The sequence below is a fragment of the Nannobrachium achirus genome (assembly GCF_963921795.1).
Source record: "Nannobrachium achirus genome assembly, chromosome: 11".
In the NCBI taxonomy this organism is placed as follows: domain Eukaryota; kingdom Metazoa; phylum Chordata; class Actinopteri; order Myctophiformes; family Myctophidae; genus Nannobrachium; species Nannobrachium achirus.
In genome coordinates, this window is record NC_137820.1 from 27,084,905 (window position 1) to 27,106,539 (window position 21,635).

General features: G+C 44.5%; 1 protein-coding gene across 1 annotated transcript in view; it reads left to right on the forward strand.

The window, feature by feature from the left end:
- furinb (furin (paired basic amino acid cleaving enzyme) b) overlaps nucleotides 1–21,635 on the forward strand; it is a 165,215-nt gene that overhangs the window by 122,872 nt on the left and 20,708 nt on the right. The window contains exons 7-10 of the mRNA XM_080736426.1: nucleotides 816–904; nucleotides 4,646–4,818; nucleotides 12,255–12,467; nucleotides 17,377–17,477. Coding sequence (XP_080592552.1) covers nucleotides 816–904; nucleotides 4,646–4,818; nucleotides 12,255–12,467; nucleotides 17,377–17,477 — 576 coding nt within the window. The remainder of the gene's footprint in view (nucleotides 1–815; nucleotides 905–4,645; nucleotides 4,819–12,254; nucleotides 12,468–17,376; nucleotides 17,478–21,635) is intronic.

Consider the following 21,635-nt stretch of genomic DNA (forward strand, 5'->3'; position numbering starts at 1 on the left):
TGTACAGAGAACATCCACCAAATGCACCGTAACGAAAACAACAAGCCAGTCCCTCACGTCCGCACTCTTACTAATGCTGCCTTGACTGAGGCTTCGGTGTGTGACGTCACACCTTTTGGCTGAATTGCTTGCCCTGCATGTCAGGCCGCTTTCCAGTGAGTGCTAGTCTGAAAACCACATTTTAGTTTATTAAACTCTATACATGCTTTGGAGATATGCAGAGTGCAAGAAAATTAACCTTTTCACGGGTAGGCATGGGACGATACGTGATATTATCGTTTATCGTGATAAAAAACACTCACGATAATCGTATCGTGGAGATTTTATTTATCGTGATATCGTCCTCCGTCATGCACTGGGATCAATTCACCTTTTATTATTTGCCGAGCTGCATATCCGGTACCACTTAAACCCTCTATAAGTAAAAGGTACTTATAATATACATACTTGATACAGTCTTTTTTCAAATGTCTTCGGCAAAAAATAGCCGATCTACAAGCTCACAACGCGTCACAACGTGACGCGTTGTGAACTTGTAGATCGGCTATTTTTTGGCAAATGTTCCGCCCCAGGATAATCCATTTTGATTATCTTGATAATATTGTAAATCGCGATTTATTTTGTCACAATAATCGTGATATGAAATTTTCATATCGTCCCATCCCTATTCACGGGTAGGCTTATAAAAAAGACCAAACATAACATATGATATGTATTTATTTTCCCAGCGATGGGTCTTTAATCCTTCTCCTGTCTATTATTAGCACTTGTTCATGAACCTGTTCCTCTCTCTCCCTCTCTCTCTCTCTCTGCAGGCATGGCACTCGCTGTGCAGGAGAGGTTGCAGCTGCAGCCAACAACGGCGTGTGTGGCGTGGGTGTGGCGTACAACGCCAAGATTGGAGGTGGGTAAAACAAAAGGCATGTAACTGGAATGCAAATTGTTAGCACACAATAATTCACAGTCAACCTCATTAAGGGGGAAACATTTTAAATGTATCCAAATCTGTTAACCATCCATTGTAGATCTTTGATCGATTGAATAGTTTTTAGCAATTACAGCGATAACACAAAAAGCCCCATTGTGGTCCATTGTACTCAGTTCATCAGTAATACTTATATAATTAGGGATGGAGCTTGTTCATTTTTATTGATAATGAGCACCGTATCGATCCTGCTTATTGAGCCGGGCTTTTATCTGGCCCACTATTGAGCGTTTTCTAAGATTTTGTGGAAAGACGTGGGAAGACAAATTCTGAACAGAACTGGACAACTGGTATCTTTTTTTTATTGGCCAGTTGTTGTGACTGTGAGTTTGTGGTTGACCACCATCTATCAATATGACAATTGATAAAAGTAAAAAAATAAACCCTTCATTAATGTGCAATAAACGTTAAATGGCTTTATATATTATGAATAGTACTGTACTCATTTCATCGCCTCTTGTCTTCATTGTTTAAACATGACGTTGTGGGCCGCTATGCTCGATAACAAGCTTGATAAGCCCAAAGCTTATTGATACCGGGTACTCAATAAATGTGTTAGTTTCTTTGTAGCAGACGCTTGTTTCAAGCTCCATCCCTACTTATAATACTACAATACAATGCAATACAAAACATACTGAAAACCTCTTTCATAATCATAATTTACAGAGAAAGTCAGTGTGGGGGCGGGGGGCAGATGGTTCTATCAAGAATCTATCTACAAGATCATACTAATTATCTACATACAAGCTCATAATACGCAGATGCGCATTGTGACCTTAGATCGTCTATTTTGGCTAATTGGATATAGGGCTTAAACGTGGTCAACTCTGGACCTTACTACTCAGAAATATAGCTGTTTCATTATGGCCTGTTTACAGTTAAGTCTTACAATATGTGGTGGCGAAAGCCCAGCTAGATGTATAATGAATGTGATGATTTATTATCCCGACCATTACACAGCTGAGCTCAAATTAACCAGTGCTGTATGCCAAGCAGGGGTCCAGTTCAGTACCACACAGCATATGACTTCAAATCAATATCACAATTATTTCAGACCTTTGCCTCGATTTTGCTTTTGATTAGTTGGTGTATAAGTTTATATTTTACTATATTTTACAAAATATTCAAAAGAAAAACCTGCTTCTCTTTAATTCGATTAACCTAAATGAGCCAGATGAAGTCGGTTATTGGTTCTAAATATCGGTTTCGATTTAGTTTGGGTTAATTGCCCCTCCCTACCTCACGGGCTGCTTGAATCTTTTGTCTGCATGCTTGGTAAACACACAGGTGTTTTGGACTAGGCTCATCTGCTGTCAGAACATTGTCTAGTTATCCCGATGTCTAAAAAAATCACACCCAATGTGAAGTGAGCGGTGGCCGTGCTTGCATAGCGTCTTCCGACTAGGATTTGAGTCTAGGATGTACAGGGTATGCTACACACACACATTTTGCTATGGCAAAATGCTGAGGAAAAAGGCTACAGACATACGACATATGACATCACTAGACAAACATGATGCTACGTACACACATTTTACTATGGCAAAACGCTGAGGAAAAAGGCTACAGACACACGCACAGCCACTCTTAGGAGCGGTTTACCACCGCTCAATATATATGTAATTTCACCTCGCATCTGTTCGGCTCTCTACACAACGGTAGAAATTACACGCCATTAGCAGCCAGGTGTACACCGTTTGAACATTGATCACGTGCACGCGCCATTGTCGACAAGTGGATAGCTATTAAGAAATAGTCCTCTGTGAATTCACCTGTTGTTTTTCTCCTCTTGAATAAGTTCGCTCCCTCCACAGAGCATTTCCGAAGCAGCCTTTTTACCAACTTTAGCCACTGAACAATCTGTCAGCGGCAGCCAATAAGACTCGGTGGAGCCCGTGGCGGTCCCATCCGCAGATGTTGGTCGTAACTCTCCCTCTCCGTCTTCATTACCATTCGTCTCCCGGCCCGCCAGCTCATTGGCCCACCGCTCCCCTCTCATACATTATTCCCCCGCCAATTCGTTTATGCCACGAGATCGCCAGGTTGTTTATAAACAGCTGTGCCTTAGCTCCCGTAATATAGCAGCGCGGGCGAGCGCACGTGCGACATGTGTATGTGAGCACATACTGTACGCAGGTGCATATGTGTGTGTGTGTGTGTGTGTGTAGGTTGGAGGTGGAGGGTTGAGGGTGTGTGGAGGGGGTTCCAGAGCTTAATTGCAACATCCGTACTGAGTGATGATTAGCGTTTACCCGCTGTAATTGACCCTCCTCGGCTCACTCTGGGTTTCTCCTTCTGCCACTGCTTCTTTCTCCAACACACACACACACACACACACACACACACACACACGCACACACACACGCACACGCACACGCACACACACACACACATGCAAAGAACTGACATCATGTGTAACACCACCTCTGCCTCTAAACCGCAGAGGAAGTTGCACAGTGCCGTCCTTATACGCGCTCGCCATGGGTGGGTGCAGCTGGAGGTTGACGAGAGCCGTTAAGACAGCAATCATCATTACAGCTGCGTTTCGGTGAATCGCACATAATGATCGTCAAGCAAAACATCCCACTAGTAGCACCACCACCACCACCGCCTATGCTGCCACCGTTCATACCACTTTTTTATGAATTGCGCTTGACTCCAACCTACGCCGCCACTAAAAATGATTACAGTCCCCAGCGGCGCTATCCCTCACCGGCAGCACGTCGTCTGCTGCGCCCACAGGCAGGCTCGTCGGGCAGGTTGTCTCGAACATGTGGATTATTGAAGTCTTTATGAGGACATCATCAGTCATATACCGGGGGTCGGGGAGAGGGGGTCGTGTAACTGTAATGGCCCTTATTTGAAGCTGGTTCATTTCACGCCTCTGTGCTGCCATTAATGTTCGGCGCGCTGACCTGAGGCGCCACACATCAAAAGGGGCGTTCAGGTATGATGAAAGGTGACGGGTCGAGGGAGGGAGAGAGAGAGAGAGAGAGAGAGAGAGAGAGAGAGAGAGAGAGAGAGGGAGGGAGAGAGAGAGAGACCCCCTGGCCCTCTCGGACACGCAGCGCCACTAGTAAGAAGTCAGTCCCCGCGGTTGCCTGTGGGAAAAGCGTAGCCCCACCTGTGCTCCAGCCCTCCTCCACAGTCTTGGCTGTTTTTGTGTGTTTGATGGTGCCGGGTGCAGCTGCCTTTATTGTTTATGTGGCAATAAAATTGCGTGCCGTGCACACTGCACTGACAACACGCGCGCACAGACACACGTGTGGAGACTTGGAGTTGCTCATTACGGCTGCAGCCAGCCCTCTCCGGATTCTTTTGTTTCTCCCGTCACTGTTTCTATTGTGACAGCAGATAAAATGAGAATCGGCAGGCCTGACTGATTTCTCTCTTTATTTCCCCCCGCCCCCTTTACGACGCTTTCTTCTGCGCGGACTCGTGTGTACTATCTTTGTCGCTTTCATTTTGGCTTTTGTTTTTCTCTTTCGTCGACATATGAAAGTCAGAATTCCACGTTCCCTCTACTCCCCTGTCACTCTGTCATTGTTTGATGTGCGTGCGTTTGCGTGCGTTTGCGTGTGACGCGCGCGCGCGCGCGTGTGTGTGTGTGTGTGTGTGTGTGTGTGTGTGTGTGTGCGCGCGCATGTGTGTATTCCCCAGGCGTGCGCATGTTAGACGGGGAAGTGACAGACGTGGTGGAGGCCCACTCGCTCAGCCTCAACTCGCAGCACATCCACATCTACAGCGCCAGCTGGGGCCCCGAGGACGACGGCAAGACGGTGGACGGCCCTGCCAAGCTGGCCAACGAGGCCTTTCTGCAGGGGGTCACCAAGGTGAGCCAGAGGAGACCCCGAGGTGTGGTGGTGGGCTCTCAGCGTGACACAGTGTCTGTCAGACTGTCCCTCCAGCATTGTTGGGGAAGTTACTTTGAAAGCGTAACGTGTACAGTTACAAGTAACTCATCACCATGGCAGTAACTTGATCAAGTTAAAGTTATGCCCCTGGAGAAATGTAACTTATAAAGTTTCAAGTTAGATAGAAAAAGTAACTTGAGTAACTTGAGTTACTTTTTTTCAGCGTTAAATTGAGAAATTAATTGAAACAAAATATAATATCCTTCCAAAGAAGTCACATGCCAGCAGAAATATGCCTCTCAACTTAGTTTTATGTTTTATTTCAAAAAGGTTGACATTTTCTTTGTAAACATCTGTGTTCCTAATATAAAGTTAAAAAAGAAGAAAATTATGATCAGTTGAGGACAATCGTCAATCTTAACACTTATGTTGCTATGATTTTTTCTCTTCAATGTCCCGCGTTGCCATGGTTACCATAGACTTCCATGTAATTGCGCAATTGTGTAAAAAGTGCACGCCCATGCCTAGATGATGCACCACGTGTGTGCACACTGTTCACAGCTTTCAAACAAAAAAATTCGCTTGGAAATCCGTTCAGGCATTCATGATTTATCAGCCATTATGTTTTCTTCAGATGTAAACAAACATGGCTGCCATGTTTGAAAGAATGGGTTGGTATGGGGGTTAAACATGCAATTTCGTGATCGCGATCATGCCTAATACATTTCTGGAGGTCCAAAAAAAAAATTGAAAAAAAAAAATTGATTTTTTTTTTCAAAAAACGGCCCAAACTCGGGAAACTCGGGGTTGGCACAACGGTAGTACCTTTTCAAACTCGGGAAACTCGGGGTTGGCACCAGATGTGTTAACAAAACTTAAATGTAAAATTATATAACTTCACTTGTAACTTCTTGTAACTTCTAACTTGAGCCAAAAATGACCCAAAAAGTATCTCAGTTACTTGACGAGTTACAGAAATATGAATGTAACTCAGTTACCAGCAAGTTACAGCAAAATGTAACTTAGTTACGTAACTCAGTTACATGTAACTTTAACTTCCCCAACACTGCCTACCAGCAGCCCCTTCAGACGACCAGTCGCACCACATGGGAATTATTCTACGAGTACAGTGTTTCTCAAACTTTATCTTTCAAGGTCTCCCCTTAACTCTGACAGTTAGTTGTTAGAGTTACAGACTTGTATGGGTCAATTTAGACCCCCATAAAGGAACCCACAAAGTCCCTGGAATCACACTGTTCTCGTATACACCACTACACCAGTGGTTCTCAACCTCTTCAGGCAGCGACCCCCACAAAATAATCATATTTGAACTGGGGACCCCCCCCCCCCACCCTGACAACCACTATCCACTGCAGATGTAATAGTTATATAACAAAATGTTGTTTTATTCATAAGTTCCTTTTAAGTTGCTTTTAATTCTGAGAGGAGCTTTGTGAGTTACAAACGGATCAATGAATACTGAGATGTTTTTTTGTAGCAAAAAAAAAAAGAAGAAGAGTGCTGATATAGGCAGAGCTGCTCAGTGTTGTTGACAGGCTGCATTTAAAAGCCTTTGTTAATGCCAGATGGGGTAAGAGCAGACCACCATCTTATCTCTCTCTCATGGTCTGAACGTCGTGAGTTAAATTACTCCTTTTTGTCCTCCTTTTTGACCCAGACGGAGGGAGCCGTCAGCCAAAGGAGTCATCTAAGGCTAATGTCGTCGCTTCTCATGTGTCAGCGTGGTACAATTATTAAGAGAGACAGAGACATTAGCAAGATGGTGAAATGAGCAATGCGAGACTGGCGGGAAGAGAAATTGAGGGGAAATAGCTGATGCAGAGCAGGGTTTAGATTAGAAGAAGAAGGAGAAAAAAAATGGGAAAGCAATTGGCACATGGATGTGTGAAATGGTGCGTTTTCTTTTCATGGAAGCGAAGGAGTCATGCATCACAAAGCCTGCCACCACGTGGCACACTCAGTTAGTATGGCGCGTTGGCGAGGAATAATAGCCTGACAGCAGCACAACGGGACCTTTCAGGTTTTCACTGCGATAACCCCGACGCTGCAAGTATGATCAGTTGGCCCCTGTAACCTGCAGCAGAGGTGTGGTCCCACGACTCCCACTATAAATGCGGCTTGGACGTTCAGATCATCAATCACAGCTTCAAGACCACCACTCGCGTGTATTTCAAAGTAAAAGCCTGACATTTAGTGCATGGCGGAATCCATTCATTTTTTTTTCCCCTTACTTTTTTATTTCTTTAAAATGATCTCCTAATCTAGTCGTTATGCCACTTCCAAATTCCCCCATGTAGTCCCTGTCACTGCTGACCAATGCTGTTTGATCTTTGGGAGGTACACCCTCCTGGTGAGGGTGTAATGCAGTGTTTCCCAAACCTTTCAGGTCGAGACCCAAACTAGTGAGCTTGTAGATCGGCTATTTTCACTACTTCTTAAACATTTGTGTTCTAATTTATGGAATTTCTTAGATTTTTCTTTGATTTCTTTATGAAACCACAAACACAGGCAATTGTGTTTGTTGGAGCACAGCCTCGCCAGATGCACCGTGGAAGATTCGAACCCCAGTCTTCACCGGTGGTGGGCAGGAACTTCACCCCTGCGCCAACGGAATGCCTCGAAGTGTTGTATTGATTTAAGTCTTGAGTGCCCCTCGGAATTATTATGGCGACGCAATTATCCCGGGCACATTTCAGGGGAGAGGTTTGAGAGACTTAATATCTGCTCTGCTTTGAACAAACATTTGCAGCATGAATGCTCTTTTGTATGAGCGCATGAAAGTTCAATTACAGGAGCACAAGTCTCGTCTCTTGAGATTCAAGGATGAGCTGGGAAAGTCTCTCGTTTAATTATTCCACAGGAAGCGGTCCGGAAAGGTGTTGATAAAGTGAGGAAAGAAGCACAGTCTGCTTTTTGTATTCACGGGAGCCGAAAGAGGGGCTGCGGCGTGGTCTCCCACAAGGGATTAGGAAAACATTCACACAGGCTTCTTTGAATCTATAATGACAAGAGCTTGTTGACGAAGGTGTTTGTGCTTATGCATGCGAGAGGCTTGTGTTTTTTGTGTACTCGCGGAAGAAAACATCTACGTATATATGTGTGTGTGTGTGTGCGTGCGCCTGTTGTGCGACGATGCTTTGGAGTTTGTTGATGTTACTTCCACAGAACTGGTTTCTCATCTCAGGCTCTGCTGGAGTTTAGGTGGAGCATGGCGTGAAACGGAGAGCGTCATCCATCCTCATCCTAACCTCCGTCTCTGTTCTCTGCCTCCCTATCTACCAAGTGTGTGTGTGTGTGTGTGTGTGTGTGTGTGTGTGTGTGTGCGTGTGTGTGTGTGTGTGTGTGTGTGTGTGTGTGTGTGTGTGTGTGCGTGTGCGTGTGCGTGTGCGTGTGCGTGTGTGTGTGTGTGTGTGTGCGTGTGTGCCTCTGTCTTTCCTTCACATATCTCTAGACTTCATTCATCCGATCGCCTTCACATTTGGTCCTAGGGAGTTCAGTTTCAGTGTAGACTATGAAGTCAATTGGAAGATCGGTTTTCGAGAACACTGCGAGCAGCCCTTAGGGGGGGTACCAAGTGCTCAAACTACCCAGAATGACCATGTGCTCCGAACAGGCACATGCTTGCACCCCCTGATGCTGCAAAAAGCAGCAATACTGGGCGCTGGGTAATCAGGCCTGTTCTAAACAACTATGCCTTCCAGGCAGCCACAAGCTCCAAATGGCCATGTTCTCCGAATGTCCACGCTCCGAACAGACACTGCACTAGTTTTATTCAGTATCACTGATCTACTTCATTATCCCTTTCTCTGTCAGTTTGAGAACCACTGACATAGTAGTCTCTCAAGAACAGACTAACTGAGCTCCAGTTGAAAGTGAAAAGGACCTTTTCTTTGACGATGGCTGGCCAGATTGCTGACATAGTTTTTCAAAAAATCTTAGAAGGATTCAAAAGACACTTATAGAATCGGGTCAAAATTCAAATTTTCACGACTTTTCAAAAATAGCAGATCTACAAGCTCGCAGCGCGGCACTCGCAGCGCGGCACTCGGTGCCGCGCTGTGAGCTTGTATATCTGCTATTTTTCAATAGTTAAAGCATAAAAGCATCAATACTGGGCGCTAGGTAATCAGGCCTGTTCTAAACGTGGCTCCAAATGGCCACGTGCTCCGAATGTCCACGCTCCGAACAGACACTGCACTAGTTTTATTCAGTATCACTTATCTACTTCATTATCCCTTTCTCTGTCAGAGGAACATAATATCAGACATTCCACCTGGCTCCCGGTCGTGTTCCCTCCTCGCCCCTTCTCTTTTTGTGTTTTTAGTGTTATAATTTTTATTCCACCCACTTGCAGCTGCTGTAAAAGAAAGGTTTTACAGTGCTGGGGTTGCTGCTGTTCACACGCTATGAAACGTTCCACTTAACTTTCTTTGAAATACGGACCCCCGCATTGCTAATGGGATCTCTGCAGTGGTGGAAGAAGAAGTACTGACAATCTTTACTTAAAGGTGTATTCAGTGATAATGAAAGTGGCCGGGGGTCATCTTGTCCCTTACTGGCCTTACAGCGTGGAAATGTTTAGTTTTTTTTATAGATTTTCTACACCATTATAATGTTCTCGTTTTGATCATTAGACCCAATCACTGAATATCGGTAGGCCTACGTCTCCAGCTTCAGGATATGTATGATACTGATTTACTACGAGACTGTACGGCATTTTATGAGTTCAGTAGTTTACAATCTAGGCATTTAGCAGACGTTCTTAATTCAGAGCGAATGTGGTTCTCAAAACTTTTATTTTGACCATCATAACTAAACATCATAACATAACTACGGCCATACTCTACCCTGATTGGTCGAGGACTGGCTGGCCACCTCTGAAAACTGAATCTAGCTATGCTCGTAACACGGGCCATGATGGAAGTCCTTATATGGTCAGCACACATTCTAGTGATGAGAATGAATGAAAAATGTACCAATTATATTTTTATTTGAATGAAATACAATCACTGAATATACCTTTAAAGGTGATACACCATTAAAAAATATTTATGTCATATTGTTTATGTCCCAAAAACGTTTTTCAAAAGGTTCGAGGCTAAATTACCACTCCTGAATAGAGAGCCTCTCTCATTTTTGAATGGCTCTCAGAGCATTTCAGCTGCAGTACCACCTTTGGCCTGAACTGCGCCACCCCCCCAAAAATCTTTTTGAAAAAAATCTTTTTTTGTGTGATGATGACGTCACAATCGGCAGATGACGTCACAATCGGCAGCAAATCTGGATAGCCTGTTTTGAGAACCTGTGGGATACTTTTAACCTTCGCCTTCTCAAAACCAGAGAAAGACACAACGGTCAGAAATGGGACTTTGTGAGGATAGAAGGTGCTAGTGGGACCCCAAAAAAAGGTTTTAAAATAGGAAAAGTGAAATTTCATGGTGTATCACCTGTAAAAGTAGCAATAACACAAAAATAATTCTATTATGTTACTAGTAAAAGGCCATTATTCAAAAAAGTACTTTTAAAAGTATTGGCATCAAAAGATACTTGCAGTACCAAAGTAACATTACTCAAACTTTTCAAAAACACCAGATACATAGGAATTAGTAACAAAAGATGTCAAATTGGAGTAAGTATTAAGACCTTTTAATACTCAAGTAAATTAAAAGTACCTCAAGTACGGTACTTGAGTAAATGTACTTAGTTACTTTACACCACTGCATGTGCTGCTGCTCTTCACCAGGGGTGTCACAAGGGGGGGAAAGTGGGACTGAGTTACTAGGGCCCAAGGTGGTGGGGCCCTAATTATTTTATACTTCAGCTATCGTGTGGGCGTCAGGGAAAATAGCAGATATAGAAGCTCGCAGCACGGCACTCGGTGCCGCGCTGTGAGCTTGTATATCTGTTATTTTTGTCGAGAAAATGTGTGCACATCTTAAAATATGAATATATGTATTTTTTTAAGCGAACATTTGTAACTCAAATTCTGCTTCTGGGGGGTCCCTGGAACTAAATATTTTGAGATGGGGGTCCGTGGCCAAATACATTTAATTTGGGGGGTCTTTCACGTGAAAAGGTTTAAGCACCACTGACCATGGATACATAGGTCTTTCAAAACACCTTAGAAGGATTTGAAATATTCAAAGACTTGCACAATCTTTCACGATTTTTCAAAAGAAAATGCAATAGTTAAAGCACAAAATAATGTGTAATAATGCATTCCCAGTCTAAATGGGTTAAACCCCCTCCCCCTATGAAGAACATTCATGGGGGGGGGGGGGGCACAGTGATTCCTTGTACCCAGGGCCCAGAATTAGGTGCGACACCCCTGCTCTTCACATCCCATGCTTCGTTCCACTTAATTGTAAAATTTTCTTTTGAAATACGGAACCCCTGCATCGCTAATGGGATATGTGTATCTGAATTCAGGAGATGGGAGTGAACAGTTCGGGCGCCTTTTTCTACGTCTTTTTTTTTCTACTTTCCAATAGCCACCGCTCGTTTATCAGTCTCCCAAATTAAAGTCAACTTGAGTACATTTTGTAATTACATTTCATCTGTTTGTTATCTGTCTCACCGCCGCAGTAAATTGTCTGGCATTATGATGTATTAATAACGCTTATGCCTACAGCGGTTCGTTGTCTTAGCAGGATGCAGCGTGCAAAGTTATAGGAGGCTTTTATTGCTTGAGGGAGAACATCTTTGGCGGGGGTGATTCTTCACACTTTAACCCATTCAGAACGGGTACACAGTATTAGTATATATGTATTATTATTTTATGCTTTAACTATTGAAAATAGCAGATATACAAGCTCACAGCGCGGCACCGAGTGCCGCGCTGCGAGCTTGTAGATCTGCTATTTTTGAAAAATCGTGAAAATTAGAGGTTTGACCCGATTCTATAAGTGTCTTTTGAATCCTTCTAAGGTTTTTTGAAAAACCTATGTTTCTATGTCAGCAATCTGGCCAGCCATCGGCAAAGAAAAGGTCCTTTTCACTTTCAACTGGAGCTCAGTTAGTCTGTTCTTGAGAGACTACTAAGTCAAACCTTTTCATGTGAAGGACCCCCAAAATGATATGTATTTGGCCACGGACCCCCATCTCAAAATATTTAGTTCCAGGGACCCCCCCAGAAGAAAGATTTTAGTTACAAACGTTCGCTTTGAAAATACATATATTCAAAGATTTGCACACATTTTCACGACTTTTTTCAAAAATAGCAGATCTACTCGGTGCCGCGCTGCGAGCTTGTATATCTGCTATTTTTCACTGGTTAAAGCATTCAATAATCCTAGGCCTAGATTGGTTAATCGCTCTTCATATACGAGAGTCTCTCACTCTGGCTCGCTCTCTCCCACTAATGGTCTCTCTACCTTCACTTTGTGGCTCCTCAGGGTCGCGGCGGCCTGGGCTCCATCTTCGTGTGGGCGTCGGGGAACGGCGGCCGGGAGAAGGACAGCTGCAACTGCGACGGCTACACCAACAGCATCTACACCCTCTCCATCAGCAGCACCACCCAGTACGGCAACGTGCCCTGGTACAGCGAGGCCTGCTCCTCCACCCTCGCCACGACCTTCAGCTCCGGGAACCCCAGCGAGAAACAGATAGTAGGTGTCAAGGCAAACGCACACAAACCCTGCTGCACCAGTACACTCGACACGGACGGACGCCCCGGGGACGAGCCCTGTAAACAAACAAACCAACAAACAGAGGAACCAGGGGTCATCAATATGTCCTTAAACGGATAAATGTGTCCGTGGCAAAGACTCTGTCTTTGTCCTCGGCATCCCCTTAACTCTGAGAGGGCACAAATGGAACCAAATCAACCAGCCCAATAAATATTGAGCTTGTAGATCTATTATATTCCACTGAATGTGAACCTACTGTATTATGAGATGCCCAGAATAGGGATGCTCAAGTACGTGTGGTTAAACCAGTGGTTCTCAAAGTGGGGTCCGGGGACCCCTAGCGGTCCTTGGGAGGGTTCAGGTGGTCCCCAACAAAATTAGTACATTTTGCCTGAAAATCTGTTTAGCCACTTAACACATCGGATGCCCACGTGGTGTCTACAAGTCAATTTCTTTGATGTCGCTGGAGGCCCACGACGCGTTTGACGCGTTGTACAGTAAACTATACTGTACTGTAGCTACTGCACTTGGCTACCGCGGTGATGAAACAAACTCCATTTCCCAACATGCAGCGCGCAATTACGTCATCCGGACGCGCTGTGTGTCTCGTTGACTTCCTGTTTAGCGGCTGCACAAAAATGCTGTTTTCTCCTAATCTAGCTTTTAAATCACTTTCATTTCAAAACGGCAGCCTCTTCTACCTGCCGTAACACAAACACTGTGGCTTAGAAATGATAAAAAACGGTCCTGACTGAAAGAAAAGATTTTCGCGAAATAAACAAGACATACTCGGATTACATTTACTCGGATTACTTTTCTCGCCAGTACTCTCGCCGGTAGGTAAAATGACGCGTTGCCATGGGCACCAGCAAATTAAGACACGTTAACCACGTGGGCGTCCGATGTGTTAAAGGGATATTTCACTTTTAAAAGAACTTTTGGTCATTTTATCGTATAATCATCAGGCTTTTGCTTGATTCAATTTTTAGATATTTGATGTAAATGTTATCAGGCCCTCCAGGCCCAGGGCCTCTCCCCATACACACCCATTGTAACTTCAAACTCCATTTTAACCATGATAGATTAATTCTTTTTTTCTGCTGACTCATACTACCCTCCTAATACGTGAGCAGGCCTGGACGAGGAGGGCTGGTAACATTTACATCAAATATCTAAATTTTGAAACAAGCAAATTAAAATCTGTCCAGGGTGTTCATGAAAGCCTGATTAGACTATAAAATGACCAAAGGTTTTTTTGAAAGTGAAATGAAAAACCTTATCGACTATTAGAAAATAGGCGATCTACAAGCAGACAATGTGTAGCAATGTGACACATTGTGAGCTTGTAGATTGACTTTTTTTTTTTTTTTACATTTTAACAACACAAATCTTGTATGGGGATCCCTCCCTGGCACAAAATATTTTCAGATCGGGGTCCGTGGCCAGATACATATCACTGTGGGGGTCCTTGACGTGAAAAACAAAAGTGATGAATTGCACAATATTGTCTGATTAGTATTCATAGCGCTCGTGATGTGTTTTGTTTACGTTATGGCACAATGCCACAGCTCATTGGCCGTGGTTGTCGTATGTTTTTTGCCACTGAGATGTCTGTGATCGTCTGATCGAACACCGTGAATAGGATTTAGGTCGTCCGATGCTGATAATAAGTGGAGGAAATTACAAGCACCATATCTGCTCCTTGTTTGTGTGCAATTGTTTGCTCCGTCACAGAATTCATCATCGTCTCTCCCATCTAAAACCAGTAAGACTCCCTAAATTGGGAGATATGCGACCGTCAGGTCACATACACATACTTTGGAAGGCAATGGTAGGCAATCGGGAAGGAATATGGGAAATGGGACAGATCCATGTTGATGACATGACTTTAGAGATACAGTACTGTATACCGCTTTGCGTGATTTTAGGGCAAAATCTATAGGAGCAGTGTCCAAAAATGTGTTTTGCAAGAATCGGCCTGATGGTGCCGCTAGAAGAGGGCCATGTGAGACATGATGAGGGGTGGAGGTTGTGGTTTGGCAGCCAAGGAGCTGCTCCTTGTTTGTTTGTGTGTGTGCAATTGTTTGCTCCGTCACAGAATTCATCATCGTCTCTCCCATCTAAAACAAACAAAACAAGCACTTGCATATCTTAGGGCCTTTTTAGAATTGTATTCCCCCCTCAAAGGTATTATATTATACGCTGCAAATGTGGAAAAAACATAATTATCAACTCGAATGCCAGTGAAAGGCAAAAGTCGACATACTGTTGCCGTACTTCTGTCGGGCCTGAATAAACACCCATAAATCGATGGACCTTTAAATAAGACTCATTAAATGGTTTCACACGCGCATCTAAAATAAGAACTTAGACAGAGAATACTTTTTTTTTCTTCTAAAACTGCCGTTCCCTCTGAGCTCAACCAGAAGCTCGCCGCAGGCAAGCAAACACGACTCCTCAAATGTGCGAATAGCAGTGATTAATGAAAGAAGCTGTGCTTTGTACCATGACTAATGCATTGCCGTAGCAGGCGGCGTACCACGTTTTGTCATCTCGCGGCTTCTAAGTACATGTTATGTAGCATTAGGGGAGAAAGGTTCTGCGGCAGGGATCAAAATACTTGAGTTATAGGTTTTTTCCACGCTGAAACGTTTTCATTTTTTCATTAAGCTGTCGAGCGCTGTGGATGTTATTGGCAGGGCTCTCATGACAAGTTTCTCTGGGTTCTTTTATGAGTGTCTGAGGCATAACAGCCTTGCGTATTAACCCCCCATCCCCCTCTCCTTTACTTTGTTTATTTCCTTCTACTGACAGCTAGGCATCTTTTCCACGATTCTAAACCAGGTGCATTCTACTCTGGGAACGAGGTCATTAGTGCCCCAAGCTGTCAAGCAGAGAGTGGCTCGACCCAAACACACATGCGTGCACGCGCACACACACACACACACACACACACACACACACACACACACACACACACACACACACACACACACCAGGAACCTGTCTCTTACCTTCAAAGTTCCTTTTACCCCGTGGCGCTCCGTTCGTCTCTGACTTGTCCTCGTCGTGAACCACGCAGCCGCCCTCGTTAAATTTCCGCCAATGGCAGGGAGTGAGACGCGAGAAAGGTACGCAATATCAGAAATGGATATTTTTACCCTAATGGCGTGGCTCCTAGCTTCTCTGTGCCCTCCTTGGCTGGTCTAATCTGACTTGGCTGACGTCCACCGCCTGCTCGGTAGCTCTTTGCCAGGGAGCTGCTTGACCTTGGATTGAATTGATTGTCTGATTCTTCTACTCTCGTCCATCAAATCTTCCAATAGCCGCGGGCGGGACTGCCACAGTCCACTGGCCCACCCTGTGTCCCTTGAGCGTAATATTGTAACGGGTACACATTATTGTGTATCAATATTTTATGCTTTAACTATTGAAAAATAGCAGATATACAAGCTCACAGCGCGGCACCGAGTGCCGCGCTGCGAGCTTGTAGATCTGCTATTTTTTTTAAATCGTAAAAATTAGAATTTTGACCCGATTCTATAAGTGTCTTTTGAATCCTTCTAAGACTTTTTTGAAAAACCTATGTTTCTATGTCAGCAACCTGGCAAGCCATCGTCAAAGAAAAAGTCCTTTTCACTTAAATGGAGCTCAGTTAGTCTGTTCTTGAGAGACTAGTATGTCAGTGGTTCTCAAACCTTTTCATGTGAAGGACCCCCAAAATGATATGTATTTGGCCACGGACCCCCATCTCAAAATATGTAGTTCCAGGGACCCCCCAGAAGCAAAATTTGAGTTACAAACGTTCGCTCCTGCTGACCTTGGATTGAATTGATTGTCTGATTCTTCTACTCTCGTCCATCAAATCTTCCAATAGCCGCGGGCGGGACTGCCACAGTACACTGGCCCACCCTGTGTCCCTTGAGCGTAATATTCACTCAATCATGTCCGATTGACAGACACACAAACACACATGCACTCTTCACTCTCTCCTTGTTCGTGTCTTTTACTGAATTCATACTCCGTCGTGCAACGATGTCACTCACCGATAATAGCAGATCTACAAGCTCACATCACGTTGGCATCTCGACCTGTTATGAGCTTGTAAATCGGTGTCGAGCTGCAGAGCAGCGTGTCACAGTAAATTATAAATCTGTTTTTTCACTATGCCAGTGGACCAGCAGTGGTCCTTGAGGGGTTCCGGGTGGTCCCCAGCTAAATGATGGATTGTTGGTAACCAAATGGACCCTTTTATAGAACAAATATCATCAAACGGTGGTCCGCGGCTCAAGTGCAAAATAAACAACCCGGCTGTTCGTTCGTCCGTCTGTCTGTCTGTCACGTCACACGTCACACGTCACACCCTACTCATATCTCCGCCACCGTTGCCCCGATCCATGACAAACTTTGCACACACACTCCTTGGCTGCCAAACCACAACCCCCACCCCTCATTTCTTACATGGCCCTCTTCTAGTGCCACCATGAGGCCGATTCTTGCAAGACACATTTTTGAACACTGCTCGAGCCTCCTACAGATTTTGCCCTAAATTCACACAAACCGGTACACAGTATCTCTACAGTCATGTCATCAAATTGCATCTGTCCCATCTAGTGCCACCATCTGGACGTTTTTTCAAAAACCCATTTATGGACACTGCTCCTACAGATTTTGCCCTACAATCACGTAAAGCGGTACACAGTGTGTCTACAGTCATGTCAGCAACATGGATCTGTCCCATTTCCCATATTCCCTCCTGATTGGCTACCATTGCCTTCCAAAGTTTGGGTCGCTTATCTCCCGATTTAGGGAGTCTTACTGGTATGAAAGAGGTTGGACAAGGCACTGCACTATGCTGAACCATTATCTCTCCATTTCTGTCTTCTAGGTGACGACTGATTTAAGACAGAAATGCACGGACACTCACACCGGGACGTCTGCCTCCGCCCCGCTGGCTGCCGGGATCATCGCCCTGGCTCTGGAGGCTAAGTGAGTGTGTTCATGTTCATGTGTGTGTGTGTGTGTGTCGCCTGTTAAGAGAAACACCTGCTCCATCCTAATGCCAGGATTACAGCAGTAATGGAGAGAGAGAGAGCGGTTTCTGCCGGCGTCCATTGCAACATAGATAGATGGACCTTTATTGATCCCGGGGGAGAAATGAAGTTCGTCATTGCAGCGCTGCAGTTCTGAAGCACAGAGCAGACACAGAAAAAGGGGATGCAGCTACAGTAGGAGTAAAATAATACGAATACTAATTATAATAATTATAAACATTTGTTTTAAATGCACATTTTCACACACGTCTGAGAGTGTGCGTGCACGTCCTGATTCGCAAACCCTAACACAGAAACCCATATTTCCCCAGCAAAATAAGCATTTGATTGTCAGGGGGGGAACAAAAGCCCAAATAGCAATAAAATAGCTATTTTAGATCTTGAGATTTCCAGATGCGCTATTCAAGCCTTTAAAAGTGGTCTAGTATTACGTTCGAGACACCCACCGTTCACCCACCAGCCAAATTTAAAAGGATACAGTATATATATCGTCACTGTTGGGCAGAAACCTTGTATCTCCAAGTTTCAAATTTGTAAATTTTTTCGCAAAGCAAAACCCTGCTTCGTCATACAAGGCAGTCGCACAAAAGCAGTGAAAACAGCAGATCTACAAGCACACAACGCCTCGCGGTGCAAGGCGTTGTGTGCTTGTAGATCGGCTGTTTTCACTAGTTTAGATCATTTTTAAAATGATAAATGCAAAGCGAAGAGTTTTGGACATACAAGGTTTCCACCCGACAACGGCGATATATAGGTATATAAAGATAGATAGATAGATAGATAGATAGATAGATAGATAGATAGATAGATATATAGATAGACAGACATAAGATTCATGTTCTGCTGTACGTACAGTATACTACTCTCTGCTGCTCTCCATATCGCCACATATCTCCTCATTAGTGAATTGGCTGACAGGTGCCAGGTCTAATCAGACGTCGTGGCGCGAGTCAGTTTGAATGCTCATTACGTGGTGCCACGCATGGTGCAATCCCCTGGCATCCCCCCTGTGCCCATCACCCTGCCACTGTCAGCACTGATAGCAGGCCCTCGGCGAGACGCCGCTCCACGGAGCAGGCCTCTGACTGGCAGGAGCGAAGTGCATCCCGCCTAGACTAAACATCCATCACATTCAGTGACAAACCCAAAGGCAATCATTCGGTGTAAGCACCTTGACCGCCCCCCCCCCCCCCCCCCCCCCAATACACACAAACACACACGCACATCACAAAGCCTGATTTATCCCATTTAGGCTTAGAATTATTGAATGCTTTAACCAGTGGAAAAATAGCAGATATACAAGCTCACAGCGCGGCACCGAGTGCCGCGCTGCAAGCTTGTAGATCTGCTATTTTTGACAAAGTCGTGAAAATGATTGTGTGCAAATCTTTGAATATATGTATTTTAAAGAGAATGTTTGTATAACTCAAATTTTGCTTCTGGGTGGTCCCTGGAACTAGATATTTTGAGATGGGGGTCCGTGGCCAAATGAATATCATTTTGGGGGTCCTTCACATGAAAAGGTTTGAGAACCACTGACATAGTAGTCTCTCAAGAACAGACTAACTGAGCTCCATTTAAGTGGAAAGGACCTTTTCTTTGACGATGGCTGGCCAGATTGCTGACATAGAAACATAGTTTTTTTTTTATCTTAGAAGGATTCAAAAGACACTTATGGAATCGGGTCAAAATTCGAATTTTCACGATTTTTCAAAAATAGCAGATCTACAAGCTCGCAGCACGGCACTCGGTGCCACGCGGTGAGCTTGTATATCTGCTATTTTTCAATAGTTAAAACATAAAATAATGACACACAATAATATGTACCCGTTCTGAATGGGTTATACTTGGTTGCACGCGCACTAAAGTAGCCTATCTATAAGCTCACGATGACACGACGCGCAAACTGGTACAAACCGCAAATCGGGCATTAGAGGTGCTAGCAGAGTGGTTCTCAAAGTGGGGTCCAGGGACCCCTCAGGGTTCCTTGAGGGGGTTCCAAATGGATGCTCGACAGGTCCGTAACTCTGAACAAGGGAACAAATGGGAACCATTTGCGGGTCCATTTTGGTGCCATTTGTACTCTCTCAGATTTAGGGCGATCCTTGAAATGAAACCGCTTCGAGAACCCACTGCACCAGCAATAACAAGGCAGATAGTAAATCTCAGTCAAAGGAGCACACCGGAATACAGAGATGGAATCATTTAATAGGAAGAATGCTGTCTCGGTTTTCTATTTATTTATTTTTCTTCTCTTTTGCACTGTCTCCTCCAACTTGTTGGGGTGAGGTGACATTGAGTGGATAGGGCTTCTTGTCCGTTAATAACACATGAGAGGGTTGTGTGAGAGATGGGGAATGCTGATGTGGAAGGGGGTGGTGGGGGGGGGGGGGGGGGGAGGCGAGAAGGCAACGCAATTCAGTGTTTCTATTTCTGTCTCTGGTGCTGCTGCACACGATGGCACCGGAGTGAGCAGTAAAGCCGTGTGATTCATGGTTTGATTACCTTAAACCACTGAGCCTGTATCTCTCTCTCTCTCTCTGTGCTCACTGAGAGGTTTCACCCTCTAAATAGGTGGAACGAGGCTTTATTATTTGGTCTCCTGCTTTTGTTGAAGGTGACCCATCTCCGAATCCCACAGCTCATTAGAAACTATCATTACAGGCCAAACGAAGGCGCTCTCCTCTGGGAGCTGGCGTAGCCACCAGGCGATCCGCTCCGTGGCGAGAAGAAGTTGTCGGCGCGTTACCTGACCGTTTTTCCCCCGCCCCCGCACATCGGTTTACGGTGTGCCTCTTATAAAACGGTGTTTTATACCTGCGTTAAGCCCCATAACCTGAGCCCGTTTCTCTGTTATACGACTGACCTCTGGGACTTCCTCTGTGTCGAGGAAGTGATGATGAAACATGATCTCATAAAAAAAGACAAAAAAATTAAGAATATGGCGTGGCCGCCTGTGGTGTCAGTTCAGCAAAAGCTAAGGTATGGCAACATGACTGGTTTGTCGAAAGCAGGGGTTTTCAAAGTGGGTGACGGCAGTCCAGGGTGCCGTGAGATCATTTGATAATATTTGGAATTTATTTGGACACTTAAAAAATATTTAGTATAATTTTAAACTTGAATTACAAAGTTATTTTCAGTCAGTTTTAACCAAAATGGCTATTATCTCAATGTTTTCCACGCAACATAATCACTAAAATATCATCACTGTCAGGTAGAGACCTCTGTCGCACAAAACTAGTGAAAACAGCCGATCTACAAGCACACAACGCCTCGCGATGCGAGGCGTTGTGTGCTTGTAGATCGGCTGTTTTCACTAGTTTAGTTCATTTTGTAGATGATAAATACAAAACAAACAGTTTTGGACATAGAAGGTTTCCACCCGACAACGACGATATGCTATAAATATAAGGTGCTGGGGTGAAAATTATAATGTAGGGGTGCCTCGGATTAAAAGAAAATATTTATGGTGTGCCCTGAGACAAAAAAGTTTGGGAACCCCTGGTCTAAAGACATCAGTCATGTTGCCATACCAGCAACAGGCATGGTGATAAGAAGACATTTTTGCCCCTGTAGCCAAGGTATGGCAGCTGCCATACCTTGCCATACCCAATTGACGCCTCTGATGGCCGCCCTCATTCCATGTAGGTCGGCGTGTATTGTAACGGCTTCATGATCGCATTTCAGGTGTGTCTGTTGTAACTTGACCTTTTCCCATGTCCTACAAAACTCGTTATTCCATTACCGTATTGTGTTTTATAAGGTTAAGATAGTGAAACCCCTCCTGCAGCCCTGCTGGCACACAATGCAGAGCGCTGGCAGAAAGCTAATACGGAGTTATGTAACCTGTGATGTGTTTTGTTGTCTCCAGGCATGTGCGCATATATACATCAAAGGGGGCTTGAGCCCCTGCCCTTTTATCCGCCTGTAAAAAGTGTCCTCTCCAGACTCTCCTGAATGCAGTTTTTACTATGGTGAAAGAAATGCAAATTCCCTCTTTCCATGCTATACCTGAAGGCAGCATTCAAGAGAATTGCCTTGTCCAAACTCTCCTGAACTTGAATGCAGCATGTTATTTTGAAGGAATTGCCCT